At 36.2% G+C, this 16,102-nt stretch overlaps 1 protein-coding gene across 1 annotated transcript in view; it reads left to right on the forward strand.

Annotated features, from left to right (window-relative positions):
* Positions 1-12,103, forward strand: part of ylpm1 (YLP motif containing 1) — a 29,449-nt gene extending 17,346 nt beyond the window's left edge. Inside the window, 4 exon segments of the mRNA XM_027006035.2 lie at positions 10,424-10,475; positions 10,756-10,880; positions 11,046-11,227; positions 11,745-12,103. Coding sequence (XP_026861836.2) covers positions 10,424-10,475; positions 10,756-10,880; positions 11,046-11,192 — 324 coding nt within the window. The 3' untranslated portion in view covers positions 11,193-11,227; positions 11,745-12,103.
* Positions 12,104-16,102: the final 3,999 nt, after the last annotated feature.

Genomic DNA, 16,102 nt, shown 5'->3' on the forward strand with positions numbered 1-16,102 from the left:
TTCAGGGTATAGGAATATTTAACTTATGTCTTTTAGTTGTTTAACCAAAATGTGTTTATTGTGATGAGAAGCAGTTTAATGTATTTGGTGTATTTTGACTGACTCTTGAAATTGTGCTAAATTATTCCATGGACAACATTTAGCCTAAGCAGTGAAATCTTTGGAAACAGCACATTAGGAGCTGTTTGTACTTTTGGTGAACAAGAGTGTACACAATTTCTACTGATATTCATTTCTAATGTATTTATGAAATGTAAAACAATACGTTTTGGTTTTAAAAATACTACTTTGTGAAGACTTCTATTTGTAGTTGGTGATTAAATCTTTTTTTTTTTTTCTTCAGTATCTATTGCATCCCACATCGCAGTCGCTTACTAGGCAAAGCAAGGCATGCAATGTTATTTTCATCCTCGGTAACACTATTAATTTTTTTTTACTTTTTTTGAAAACTTGGGGTGGGGCACTTGTTGTTGCTTGTTTGAAAATGCTTGCTTGAATGTGTGGTCATAGCTTCCTGGTTCAGGAGAAGCTTCTCAACAAGTCTGATTGATTTTAATAATTGAAAATTAATTAAAATATATTTAACAGATACTTACAACTCTGTTTAAACCCTTTCTAAACACAATTTGGTTTAAAATATTTTTGTTAAATTAAGTTTACAGTTACTACTGAGTGCAAGTTACTATGTGAATAAAGCGTGGGCAGACTGATGTTTGCTAGCTAACTAGCGATCCAGCTACAAAACAATGAGTCTGAGCACAGTACACCTCTGCTTACTGCAAAATGTTTTGCTTCTGATTTTGAGGTGCATTCCCAGGTGGCGTGTACTGTTAACGAGGAGAAGGACTAAATTATTTAGTGGGATTTCCAGTGTTGCCCCTTTGAATCTGCCAATAACTCTTCAGTCATACTATCTAGAAATGTCTAGTACATACTATTCGTGAAGTATGCTTACACAGAGCATTCAATTGGAACACTGGGATGATGATGATTTCCAGGCAGTTAATAAATATGAAGTCTATGGAATTTCTATACATCTTAGCACTTGGCATGGGTTAGGTGGATTGCTTTAACTGATGTCATCAAGGAGCTTCATAACAGATTTCAGAATGCAATGAGGGGCATTCAGGGCCCATCTGGTATCTGACAGCTTCTTGAGCTCCACAAAATGCTGTCCAGGATACAGAGACTGCTGCTATTTCACCAAGGCAGCATGGCTTTGGGAAGCCAGTGCAAAATGCATACAGCTTCTCCACAAGTGTTGAACATAAAATGCTTGTTAGACTTTGAGACCTCCACCAGGACCAGATTCAGACAGTGCACATTGTAGTGCACATAGACAGCGTCCTCACTGCGTGTATGTATCCTGCCTTGAAATGTAAGTAGGTATTAGCTATGAAAATACTATGAGAGCATGTATTCTGAGTGCCACTCATATTGTCTTCCTCCAACATAGCCTTGCCTCACATAAGCTCAAGCTCCAGGCCATTCTTCTAGAGAAGAGAGTACAGTACTTGTATCAGTGTTGCACACTAGAATGAGTCTATTTGCATTTGATGTCACACTATAAATGACGCATGTTCTTGATATGAAATGTCAAAGATTTCATCCAATAGGATGGAGTACATTTCAGCCTCTTGTATGTCACTGTGTCTCCCTCCTGATGTAAGCACCGAGTGCTGCAATTGTCATTTTATCTTATATTAGACAGTGCTGACACCTTGTCTTGGTGGCTTTGCTGTAGGAAGATGAGATACTGTTCATAATGCATATGGGCAAAATGACCACTATGGGTTTTAAGATAGAAATATTGAGAACTGTCATTTTAGTGTTAATAGAGGTTTAATTTCTCAACGGTGATGACTATTCCAAAGCTTGTCTTCACTTGGCTCTTACCAGTGCAGGCAGGTCAGGGAGACATGCTACACCATGGTTAAGTGGTTAAGATACTCGACATGAACTGGCAACCTTCCGATTACAAGTCTTACCACCGCCAAGTTGTCACTGTTGGGCCCCTGAGCAAGGACCTTAGCCCTCAGTTATGTTCACTCATAATTGCAAGCTGCTTTGGATAAAAACATCAGTTAAATACCATAAATTTAAATGTCAACTGTAGTGGCTGTGATGAGGGAAATCTAATGCGGATTGGCAGGGATTTATGTGCTCTTGCAGAATTAGAACTCAAATACAGTTGCTGGGCATTACAACACATTTAATTGTGAACTGATGTCATGGGCCAAAATGTAAAAAATAAAAATATAAAATTACAAAAGAAAAAACATCTTGCAAAAAGCATTTAACTAGTAAGAGAGCAAAAGGGTGGGTTCTTGAGCACCACCTGGAGTCTATCTGTGCATTTGCTTGTGGGGACTAAATTACATGTGCATGTTAGATAGAAGATAGAAAAAGAAGAAGGATAATCCACATTGTGAGAGTTTAGGGTAAGCTTTAGTTGGATCCTGATTCTAGTATTTTAATAGTAAGTATTTGTTCATACTGAATCTGATCAGATTTAAGTTAGTAAAATAGGTCCAGTTAAGGCAATGTGTTTGAACTCACATAGTTCTCTATTAAGAAAAAACAGCTATTAACTTTTCTTTAAAAATCTTTTGTGAGTATTGTAACGGAAAAACCAAAGCTAAAATGTATCTATAAAATGTTTTAAATATATGGCTTATAAGCAGTAACAAAAATTATAGAACACATTTTAATAATTTGGTCATAAAACTAATTAAAAGTACTCAGTACCTTGTAGTGTTGCAGCATTACAATAAAATTGGTATACACACATGACAGTTACACTTCACATTAGGGGGCTAGATCATGATTTGCTCTCTAAGGTAAGTCTGTGCCCAAACTGCTGAAGAAGTGCTGTTTACACCCTATCTGGGGTCTTCTCTAAGGTCTCCACAAATGTACTACTTATGTTGCTGCTCGCTGTGTTTTAATGTGGTTTACCACAGGCTTTGCCTCTGGAATGTATCCAGTGTGCAGTAAGGCTAAGCATTCACATTGGACAAGCATCTCCAAATGTCAGTGATTAAACTGACTGCCATTACTTCTGCAAGGCAATTTTGCAGGTGGTCAAACTATATTTTAAAGCTCCAGTATTGCGGTGTGCCAAATGTACCGAGACGTGAAAAATGCCACACGATGACAAACACCTATATTCTCTACTACAGAGATTGCCTTTTCATCCAGAGTTAAACATACAACCCGGCTAAGTCTAAGGGTGTTTTGTTGCATATTTTTCTTAAATTCACATAAAGGTTCTTACTTATAGCATGATACCCACATTTTATATCAAAATGTTCAGACCAATCTCAGCTCCATTCCTACCGTTTGTACCATTTGACCTAGAGCACTGCATAAACAAATATGGCCGTAAAGCTGAAAATTTGAGGTCCAATTTTAAAAATGCATCATTTCATGTGAAAACATACCTTTACAAAGTTTACGAAAGTTCACAAAAAGTAAAATATATGAATAAAATGATCTTTTACTAATGGATGGTCAGTTTTGTCAAAAACTCCTTACAAGCGTATTAGAAACCATTTTCACACATTTTGCACAGAAACTATCTATCCATCTATCTATCCATCTATCTATATCTCCACCATTGTAGTGACATTGTAAAATAACATTCATTTAACCAATAATCTTTTACATTTGTATGCTTCTTCATCAAAGGACTCCAACCCCTCAGACTCTAAAGCTCTGTTCCCTTCATCACTGCGTACCAAAATTGCTGCAACTTCAGCAGCTGTACACTTGTTGCACGACATTTTTGCTAGCTGGCTAGCTAGATGTCATTTGAAAACTCTTTGGTGATTTCATGATTGTTTACTGGTTAGTTTCACAGATCGATACATTCATCAATCGCACTGCAAAATGGATAAGACCTGAATGACACACGTATCGCACGGTGAGAGGCAAATGACGTGCATCTTAACCTCTAATTTAACCTCTATAATCTAACCCCTCATAGACTCATTATTCTTACTATTGACAAAATTTAAAGGGCAAGTTGTACAGATTCAAGAAGTGTTTGAAACATATTTCTATGTTGCTTCACAATGTTTTTTATTAATATCTTTGCGACATTGAACAAAATGCACAGGCGTGTCTGTCAACCACCAAGGGTTAATTGACCTAGCTATAATTGTGCAATTCTGTTTTTGTTTTGAAGAAACCTTTCCATGCGTTTCAAAAAACATGCTCCAGTGTTTGTGCCTTGAGATTTTATTTTATTTTATTTATTTATTTATTTATTTATTTTTGAGTGGATTTTTTTGAAGTAATTTTTCCCTATTCATCTACAAGAGCATTTGTCAGACAAGAGGACCTTGCTTGCAATCTCTAGTCTAGTTCATCCCAAAGGTGTTTTGAGTTTGAGGTCTCTGCGGGCTAGTCAGGTTCATCCACACTAAACTCATCCAACCATGCATTTACAGATCTTGCTTTATGCACTGGGGCAGTCATGGTGGGAACATTTGGTCCCTTTTCTTTTCAGCAAGTTGAAAGCACACAATTGTACAAAATGTCTTTGTATGCTGAAGCCTTAAGGTTTCTCTTAACTAGAACTAAGGGGCCTAGGTCAACAAATGAAAAACAATTCCATAGCATTATCCCTCTTCCACCACACTTTACAAATGGCACATTGCATTCAGACAGTCTGCTATTTGCCAAACCCAGATTCGTTCATCAGACTGATAGAGAAGTGTGATTCATTACTCCACTGAACACATTTCCACTGCTCCAGTCCAGTGGCAATGTGCTTTACTCCACTCCATCTGACGCTTGGCATTGTGCTCCTGGTACACAGTTTTTGTGTTCATGCTAATGTGAAAGGAAGTCAGCAGAGCATTGGTGTCTTTTACACACTATGTGCCTTAGTGCACTCTTACTTTGCTCTGTAACTATGTGGTCTGCCATTTTGTGGCTGTGTCACTGTGGTTCATAAACACATACATTCATAGTTGATTGTGGCATATCTAGGAGAGAAGAAATTTCATATACTTGTCGCAATGGTGGCATCCTATTACAGTACCACACTTCAATTCAGTGAGCTCTTTAAAACAAACCATTGTTTCACAAATATTTGTAAAGGCAGACTGCATGACTAGGTGCTTGATTTTATATACCTGTGGCAATGGGACTTAATGAAACACCTGAATTTAGTAGTTATGGGGTTTGTTCCAATACCTTTGTCCATGTAGTGTCCAGTAAAACAAATAGTAAATATCTGAAGTCATTGACTAAATTGCTGATACTTTGTAAAATGAAATGGCAATGAGGCTATGTGAATGCTAACATATTTTATTTTGTTTTTCAACCAGTGTGTTTGTCATGTCTTTCAGACACAAGTGCCCAAAAATAATGAAAATTTAAGTTGTAGACATGTCTTCCTTTACATGACAACACTGTCATATATATGAGCATTAAAGCATTAAAAACATACACCTTGAATCAAGGCATAGTACATACACCATTGTACATCCAATGTACAACAAAATAGATGCACTCCTCTCTAATTACTCTTTAACATCCTAATGTCCTGGGCTTAAAATTTTGTGATTCTAAGACCTGGTGGTTTTCCTGATGGTAAATGGTAAAAAACTAACGTAGGATGAGAGGTTTCCCTAAGGATATTCTTTGCTCTGATCCAAGGATATTCTTTGCTCTGAGAGTTGTGTAAAGGTGATCTAAATGTTAGTTGTGAAGCAGTCAGATCTTCAGCTGTCTCCACAATCTTATCTAGACCTTTACGTTATGAACATGTGGTGCAACCATCCCATACTGTAATAAAATAACTTTCTAGGGTACAGCTGTAAAATCTAATTAGGCAGTTTGTAATCTCACCAAAGCTTCTAAGTCTTTTTACAAGGTACTTTCATTGTTGTGCCTTGCTAAACACAACCTTAGAATGGTCTTCCCAGGTCAGATCATTTGGATATATGTACAAATACTTCTTTACGACCTCTACATTCACCGTTTTATCACAAGAGCATTGTGTATATTTTTCTTTTTCTTTCTAAAATCTATAATAAGCTCATTAGTTTTATTAATTTTTAGCTCAAATATTATTATGCTTGCTCCACTTCATTAGGCTTTGCAGCTCTGCTCTGTAGGCTGTTTCTTCCTCTTTGGTTATTAGACCAAGCACAGCATTGTCATCTACATATTTAAAAACAGTTGCTACTGTACCTTGCAAAACAATCCTGAGTGAGCAACGTATACAGTAACAAACGTAGGACACAACCTTGTGGCAGTCCAGTGTTCAGAATAATGGTAGAGGATATCCTGCCACCCACCTTAACTATTTTGGGTCTGCCTGTTAAAAAAAAAAAAAATCTAATATCCAGTTCCTTATCTATACCCACTGTCCTAATCTTATTAACTAGTTTAGCAGGAATACTTGCATTAAAAGCAAAAATAAAATCTACAAATAATGTTCTAACATTATTTCCAAGATGAGCAAACTGGGAGAAATCTGATCATTTTTGAAGTTTTATTGAACAAATATGACTTCCAGTCTTTCTAGAGACTTCTTAATCACTGAGGTGAGAGCTACTGGACGATAGTCATTCAGACTAGATGGAACAGAATTTAATGCAATAACGAGCAGTTGTGGGACATGTTTAACCTCCTACTGCACCTGCACCCTCTGATCTGACATAATCAAAAATTGCTTGATGGCATCAAATATTCTTAAAATACAGCACATCTGTCAACATACTAATATAAGTATCTGCATACCAATTTTCCGCTGTCTATATACAACCATTCATCAGAAATCCAACCCGAAATACACCATATTTTTGGTCAATTTTAACAAGAATTGTGGCTGTCCTTTTAAAACATGCTTTTGTCATATAAATTTCAATTACCATCAAAGCAATTGTGTAACATATTTTAAACATGTTCTTTATTTGCTTGCTCATATCTTTGTACAAAATGCACGTTCCTTTCCTTCATAATCTAACACAAAATATGCAAGCCTTTAGTTACCATAAAATGCACGTTACTCACATAGCAGTGTTCCTGAATAGAATGATGAGACCCTCCTTTCTTAGACTCCATGGTTGCTATTGGGCCATAAGGAGCTATTTTCTTTGAGTGACAGCAATTGACATCTAGAGGTACCAAGGTGTTAGGAGTGGAAGGGGATGGGGGCTATCAAATTACTTCACTAAGTGTTTTCCAGGTGCGATCAGCATTATTGGCATTATTTATTATTTGTTTCCACAAATAGAGGACACATGAAAATGTAGATGCCCCACTTGCCTTATTTGCTTACCCACTGAGTCAGCTATAGCCATGCGCACAGCAAATCGGATATCTAAGACAGATAAAGTGTAGCATGTGTGTGACACTGTTTAGTGAAACTGATTGCAGTCATGGACATTGTTTTTAGTGAATAATTTGATCACCAATACTTTTGGACATTATGGAGAGGAAGAGGCTTATTTTAGGCTGAAGTTTGGGTAGTTGTTTGGGTGCAGTTATGAGCTGGAAGATGAGAGATGATTCAGTGACTTTTTTAGCATTGACTTGCTATGATATTTGCATTGCAAATCACTGGATGTTTCCATTCAATTCTGGAAAAATGTGTAATCCTGCTACAAATTATAAATATAAATGAAAAGGCATACTATATCTTTACAGTATTACAGCATGTACAGCATTACTGTATTTCCCCCAGCATACCCTTTTAGCCTAATAGCAATGAAGCGGATATTATTTAGGCCTTTAACAATGAAGCTATAATTAGATATTGTCTTTTACTATGGTGTCAAACACTTGTGATGTTTAGCAAAAAAAATCTTGCAGACTCAGTATATAGTGACTGATGGCTTTGTGTGCATTTGAAGAGGTTTTGGGGCACTTTGGATATGTCTAGCACACCTAGTGAAAATAAAAGTGTAGTGCCTGAGTAATTTGAGGTGAATGTTCAACTAGGAGGAGTTAATGAAAGGAGAAACGGATAACGATTTTAGTTGATACTGAATCCTCAGTAAACTAATACTTGGTAATGTTTTTTGTCAATATTGGTACAGGAAAGCACAGACATCCTGTTTTGGAAATTCCAAAATACAGAATACAGGATGTATTGCAATTTGAAAAATCAAAAATATTTGACTTCTATCTCAAAAAACTTCTCTCCTATATCTTAACCATATAAGGTTTAAGGTATTGCCATGTTTGTGTTTTCATTTGCATGTTGTACAAGACCAAAGGAATTCAGTAGGCGGCCGGGCCAGATCTGGCGTACTCAAACAAATCACTTGATGGCATTGAATACAGTATAAAATGCAGTACATCTATCAACAAAAAATTTCTTAGGACTAATATAAGTACCTGCTTACAGATTTTCAGCTGTGTATATGCAACCCTTCACCAGAAATCCCACGCTGAATACATGTGTTTTTTGTTGGGGGGGGGGGGGGGGGGGGGGGGGGGGGGGGGGGGGGGGGGGGGGGGGGGGGGGGGGGGGGGTTAGGTAAATTTCCACAACATCGTGCCTGTCCTTTTAAAACATGCTTCTGGTATAAGAGAAGTTCAGATTTGGTCATGGAAGATTCAGTTACCATCAAAGTAACTGTGTGACATGTTTAAAAAATGTATACAGAATTCTAGTAATGTTATTTATTTGCTTGCTCACGTCTTTGTACAAAAACACATTTCTTCATAACCTAACACAAAATACACAAGCCTTTAGTTACCACAATATGCACATTACTCACATAGAAGTGTTCCTGGATAGACCCCTGACACCCTCCTCTTTTGGATTGTGTTGTTACTGTTTGGCCATAGAAAGCTATTTTCTTTGAGGGATGGTAGTGGGGGGGGGGCTGCTGCTATCAGATTACTTCAAGTGTTTTCCAGGCGCAAGCAGTGTGATTGGGAGCTGTTTCAATAAATAGATTACATTTAGATGAAAACGTAGATGCCTCACTTGCCTTATTTGGTTTGCCACTTAGTTTGCTATAGCCATGCACCCAGCAAAACAGTGCTTTGCATTCTAAGCTAGATAAAATGTTGCTCATGTGTTTGACATTGCTTGGCAAAAAGTGATGCATTCATAGAAACTCTTCCCAGTGAATAATTTGATCATCAATACTATTGGACGTCATGGAAAGGAAGAGGCTTATTTTAACTGAAGTTTATGTGGAGTTGTTTGGGTGCAGTTATGAGCTGGAAGCTGAGAGACAGCTCACTGACTTCTAGCATGGACTAGCTACAATGTTTGCATCGCAAATCACTGGATGTTTCCATTCACTGCTGGAAAAATTTGTAATCTTGCTACAAATTGTAAGTATAAATGAGAAAGCATAGCATTTCTCTACAATATTACAGCATTTACAGTATTTCCCCAGCATAATCTTTTAACCTGATAGCAATGAAGCTAATATTGTTTAGCCTTTAACAATTAAACTATAATGAAGATATTATTGTCTTTTAGTAAGCTGTTGAACATTGTTGTGGTGATTTAGCAAAAAAATAAATCTTGCACACTCGATTTATACTGCCTGATGACTGTGTGCATTTTGGGCACTGTGAAGATGTCTAGGACACCCAGCAGAAAATACTGTGTAGCTCCTAAATAATTTCATGTAAATGCTGAAAAATGTTCAAATTATTAAACAAGACCCTGGTGAATCAGTAAATGTAGAGCATGACTGAAAATAAATCTCCAGCATCAAAATACACATTATAAAACCCCAAAAATAAAGTGGAAATAAGCCCAGATGTGAATGCATGTCTTTTGAATGAAAGTGTCTACTTCAATTTGAATCCTGGATGATCACTGTGCTATGTGTACAATTTCAGATAACTAGTGTTAAAGTGAACAAGTACAAATTGTTCATATATGAACTTAAAACTATAGGCGCACATAGGGTTAGACAAGTGGAAATGGGTGTGATACTACTTTAATGGAAAAACACCAACAGCCACACTGGCCCTTAGCCATCCTTGCTTTTGATTTAATATACGCAAACACAAACACAAATATATATATATACACACACACACACACACACACACACACACACACACACACACACACACACACACACACACACACACACACACACACACACACGGTTCTCCAGAATTAAAGGGGTGGTTCAGATGATAAATTTTCTTGACCAATTAGATGTGTTGTGCCTCATTACTTGCTGTGTGTGAAATGGGGTGGTGGTGGTGGTTGTTGTTGTTGTTGTACAGGTTGCACTATGGGTCATTGCGTTTCTGACTAACTATTATTTCTTTTAAAGCCATCATCTTTTCACATTAAGATCCATCATTACACCATCTCTAAACCCTTCTCTTCCTCTCCTATTCCTCTGTCACATACTACTACCTTTATTTCCCATCACCTGAAGTTTAACAGCTGGAGTGTTTCTCTGTAATACAGGGATACCTTCCTAAAAGCAAATGGGAGATGGACACTTCTGAAGCAAAACTTGGTAGGTAATCAGTTTGCTTGGTTAATATTCACTTTTGTGGTTTCTGGTTTTATTCTTTGTGTGCCTGTGTTCAAAAGTAAAAGACTCATTGTGGTTTCAGCAGTAGTCTGAGGATTGTATACATATAATACCAGATTTAGAAATCCTGAGTAACATGAGATGGTGACAATATAGATTACAATTAAGTTCTGTTTATCTTGAATAGTATTCATAAGCGTAAAGCAAATAAGCATAGTTTTGTGCAGTAGATGATGACTTTAATGGTATTCTTTCTATCAAGACAAGCTGGATGGTCTAGCGGGTGGAGGCAAAAGAAAGCGTGGTACAGATGTGTCAGGAATTGAAGATTTCCTTCAGCTTCCAGATGACTATGCCAGTCGAATGTCAGAACCTGGGAAAAAAAGGGTAATGTGTGCCTAACAATACACCTGCAGTAACTCAACATCTCCATTTAATTTTAGTAATTGGATTTGTTCTGTCTCACATCTAGGTTTAGGTTTGAATGTGTTGGCTTGCATACATGTATAGTAAACTTTACATTTCAGTAATGTGTGTATTTTTCCCTTCTAGGTACGCTGGGCAGACCTTGAGGAGAAGAAAGATGCAGATAGAAAGCGTGCAATTGGGTTTGTAGTGGGCCAGACCGATTGGGAGAAAATAACAGATGAAAGTGGCCAGTTGGCTCAGAGAGCTCTCAATCGTACAAAATACTTTTAGAAGTATTTATACTGACTGTGCCTACATAATATAAGGTAAGTGTTTGGCACCACCCTAATACCATCTCCCTCACCTAATTAACACTTTACAACTTTACAAAAGTTGGATTTTTTTTACAGAGGATTACAATAATTTAATATTTTTCAGGGACATTAATGCATAGCATTTAGTTTTAGTAACATTTAGTAATGGTTTTGTAACATCTCACGTGTTGCAACAGTCACTGTGTTTAATTACTGATTTGTTGTTATATGTTAATGCTTTGTGGTCCTAACTTTTCACATTTACTGTTTTTGCTTTGTTTAAAGGTGCAGGGGATAGGATTAAAGGTTAACAGGTTGTAAATTGAATGGCATTACTCTACATGTGATACAAAAAAAAAAAAGTACCATATGTACCAAAATGTACCATTGTATGTAATGCATAATTTCTTGTTTTATCTTCTTCAGAAGAATGGTACATCAATAAAATTATTTGTAATATCCATCCCCCACATCTTTAACTGAGGCTTTGTTTTTCAGAGCTTAAAGTTGCTGTTTTTCTCTGTTGTAGGTATCCAGTCCCCGAATTTGCAGTGTTATGTAGTTTGTGAAGGCAAGAGAAAAAAAATTGATGTTCTCAGAAACCATTTGAGCACATAATCTCATGAGTAAGATCTTCAACGACCTTTGTAAAATATCCTGGACTATTTTAAGTCTCGTCTTAACCAGAATATATAAATTTTTAGTTTGTTTTATAATTTTTGTGGTGAATTCCAGTGTCTGTTATGAATTTGATTATAGTTGTGAACCTGCTTGTTTTATGTTTGTTTGGCTGTTTTTTTAAACATGATATTCTGCAGAATGTGTATTCTTCCCCAAAACTGTATTGAAAGGTTATAAAAACAACCAATAAATCTCCTGATAAATGGTTTTTGAAGAATTATTGTTATAAAATGAGCCAACTGAGGGTTTGACAACAGTCAACATGCAAAATTTGGCACATGTTGGATGTGCTATGTGAACACTTTGAAAGTAGTAAAACATATGGTCCCAAGCTAAAACCATTTACTCTATAATAAACTGTCAGTTAAACCTTTCCAAGGCTGTGATCACTAAATAGTTAACTTTTGCTTGGTAGCCCCCCGGCCATGGAACGCTGTAGATAAACTTCACTGTTTGTGTACATGCCTTATTCGGAATCGAGTATGTGATTGAGACCAGCATGATTGAACAAGGTAGGTAATCATTGTAATAACTAGTTTAAAAAAAAATCTTTGTAAACTTCTGTGTCAAATTACATTCTCAAGCAGAAATTGCAAGTACGTTCTGGGTGTGTTTACAATGTCATTTAGCAAGCTCATCATAGCAGACATGAAAAATTGGTCCTCAAATGAAGGTTTATGCTTAAAATTTCATTTCCAAATAATTAGCAGACTCAATGACCACACATTTTTGAATATGATTAAACAATTATATGAACGCATGCAAGACTTTTGGATTCCATTGCATGAAGTGTACATGTAACTGAAGACTTTCATCAGCTTGCTAAATTGGGAGTGCATATGGACAGATTGGTCATAGTTATAAAGTGAGTGTTTATGGATGAAGTCTTATAATAGTATGAATCTGCAATATTTTTGGTTTTTACAAGTCTGAAAACCACTAAAAGTGAGCTTCCACAGTAAAGTATTACTATTTGTGGTAATATATAGCAACAATATCTGGTAAAAGTGCTGTATTTGTTATTTAGCATCTGGTTTATAGCTTAATGCTGTGTATAACTGGTCTATGCCATTTCAACCCAAGCTGTATGTGGTAATTTGTAGAAAATGGCATTACAGAACCTCACTGCTTAAATGAATCCCACCCAAATGCTGCGGTAGTTTTCTAAAATACCATATCTCAGAGCCACTTCAACTCTTACTAGGTTTTAATAAACAAACTTAAGAGATTCCTTAACCTTGTGAAAAATATTGCATGATTATCCTAAAAATGTATTACTAAAGCATTAGAGAGTTGGCAGTTACAACCATCCAATGTTTAACAGAATAATCCGTCAAATAATTTACTGACTAATAAAATTTACAATAATGAGGCAGCTTAATCTACAGATGTACTATATATAATGTTCTAATACTGTTAACACATTTGCTTTAATTTGTGTAATCGTCATACTTGGTGCTTTTGATGCCAAAAGTATTAAACTATAATCAGTGTCTTGCAGGGATGTATTTATTTGTTTGATTAACAAAAATTGCTGAGATTAAGATTTTTTGTTTTTATATTAATTTTCAATAGCTATCAAAAAAGGATGGGCACATATGTGAATATATCACATGTACACAAGTGCCCAAAGTAAAAGGTGCGCTATTTGATACTCTCCCCTACTGCCACTTCTAGCTTGCAGTGGAGACCTCCCCTCTTCCTATCTGGTTCTTCTCAGTGGGAGACCTTCCCCTGACTAGAATCAGGGTGAGATGCTATAAGAGAAGAGGCAGAGTGCACTTGCAAATGGTGTTTTGTTGTCACGCAGTGACAATATTATATCCTGATGCACAGATGTCACCGTTCAGTTGTGTGTGTGTGTGTGTGGTGTGTGTGTGTGCTCCATGTTGCCCATATGATCCGATATTGAACACCCAGCGTCCGTGGCAAGAAGAAGAAATGAGAGGAAACTTTTTTTGTTGGATTTGAATATTGTTTTGGAATTGAAAACAATATTTAGCCTTTATTGTTGGTGTGCACATAGTCATGGCATGACTTTTAACTTGTCAATGTTTTGTTTTGGTGGTTTGATGTTGTCATTCAAGTAGCTATAGTAAATATATAGCAATATAAAATATCCAGAAAATAAATTGTATTTTTGTCATTTGAAAGTAATTGAATTCCATTTTGGAATTACAGTTCTCTTTTCAAAGTTGTGCCTATTTAAAATGCCATGGAATAGAAAATTTTCTTTGTTTACTTTAGCATATTTGAGTAAGGGGTTTGGTAACTAATATGCTGTGATTCAAACTCGTTACGTCTTTCAAATATAAATACTGCATAAACAAAACTAAACCAATTAACTGCATAATTCCAAAAACTGAACAATTCCAACAAGTTTTGAATGCTTTAGAATTTATGCTTCTAAAATCTGCATACACCAGCCCACGTTCCAGCTGAAATTTCAACCGTTCTGCAGGGATGGTGAAAATATAAACAGAGCATCAGGCATGGTTGATGGTCATATTTACCTGAATCCTGAACAATTGTTAGTTTGCTATGCACATTTCACTCTGGACAGTTTCTCAAACCTCAGATAATATCAAGAAGGTTTCACTCAGCATTTGACACAAAATAGAGGGTCAGTTCCAACTTTATTGGCGTCACAAGCCTGACTGCAACCTGTAAGTTGCTAGCTAGCCATGCTATGTGATTTTTTTAACCTTTTTTGTCAGCTGAAATCAGATCAAACATTGAAAGTTTCACAGAGAGCTAACAAGTTGAGTTTACTTTGTGGTGTTGTCAAGATCGAAAGCGAGTAGTTAGCAAGTAATTTTTGTTACTAGCAAGCTTTAAGTAATCTACCCAGCTAGAGTTAGCTAATTAAATAGTATGTCGAGCTAGCGCAATTATTTTGCTGCCTGTGTCCCATTCAAAGGAATAGCCTGTGTTGACATAGGATGTACCTTTTTCAATCCCTTTGTCAGGTAGCTAGCTAAATGTTTTAACTTGTACTTAATCAACAACATAACCCAGAAGCTTACTAACAAGCCTAGCTCAGTTGCTTAGGTATCCACTCTATCGTTAGTTAACTCTATAGTTAGCTTGTACGCCAATAAAGTGGAAACAAGTGTCATTTGTGAAGACATCTAGCTAGTCAATCTGTGAAAATCAGCTTTGTTTGAGAACTGAAATACCTTCAGTGCAGGCTCAAACAAATATGGCTAGATACCTAAACACTGCATGGTTCACCTCTCACGCTTAGTTAGCTAGCTTATTTTGACCTAGCTCTGTGTGAGCTGTTGAGGTGCCTTGGCGCAAACCAGCCAATCATAGAAGAGTTCATCAATTATTCATGAGCTGACCATAAAAAGTCTTGTTGAAAAAAAGAAAACAGCTCGTTTAATTATAAGGCTAAATCATAGGGTTAATAATAGGCGTGTAAAACAACGTCTGGTTTTACACATTTACATAATTACACTTTTTTTTTATTGACATAGCACTTCTCAATTTTAAATCAAAATGACATATAGCTTCACAAAGAAAAAAATAAACAAAGTTTACATTTCATTAAATAAATTACATATACAAATGAAATATAGAAAAGACTAAATTTACATGCCAGACTAAACAAATTAAACTGGATTTAAAACAACCTGTGACAATGCCTATTAAAATTTAACATGAGCTGTTACTGATCTTGATGTTGCTGTTTTCTCAAAAGCATTTTAAAGCTTTTAAGACTTATCTGAGCAAATGTGGTTCTTTCTGAAAGATGATCGTTATGACAACGAATTACAAACCAGTTAATCACTTTTATGAAATCCTTATTTTTTAACAGGTCAGTATTACATGTCAGTCTATGAAAGTGCTTATGTATATGATATTCTCAGTTTGAAAGTTGTGTTCCATGTTCTGTTCGATATCTTCATTTAAAAAATGTTTAGGAGAAATTGCTTTTTTAAACAGACCTGCACTGCACCTGCATGTGCCCTTTAATTTACTTTCATCAACTTCACAACTTCAAGTTAAATGTTATGTGCAGTAGCAGTTTTAGCTTATTTTAAATGGGGTGGCAAAAGGGTGGTTTGACATTCCATCCAGGAGGCACAGAGGATATTGCCTCCAGACAAATCTGAATTACCTTAATTTCCTGCACTCTGGTGATTTTTTTATTCCTGTGAATAAATTGTGACAATGTAGAAATATTTACATTCAACATTT

The sequence above is a fragment of the Electrophorus electricus genome, chromosome 3 (assembly GCF_013358815.1).
Source record: "Electrophorus electricus isolate fEleEle1 chromosome 3, fEleEle1.pri, whole genome shotgun sequence".
NCBI lineage: Eukaryota > Metazoa > Chordata > Actinopteri > Gymnotiformes > Gymnotidae > Electrophorus > Electrophorus electricus.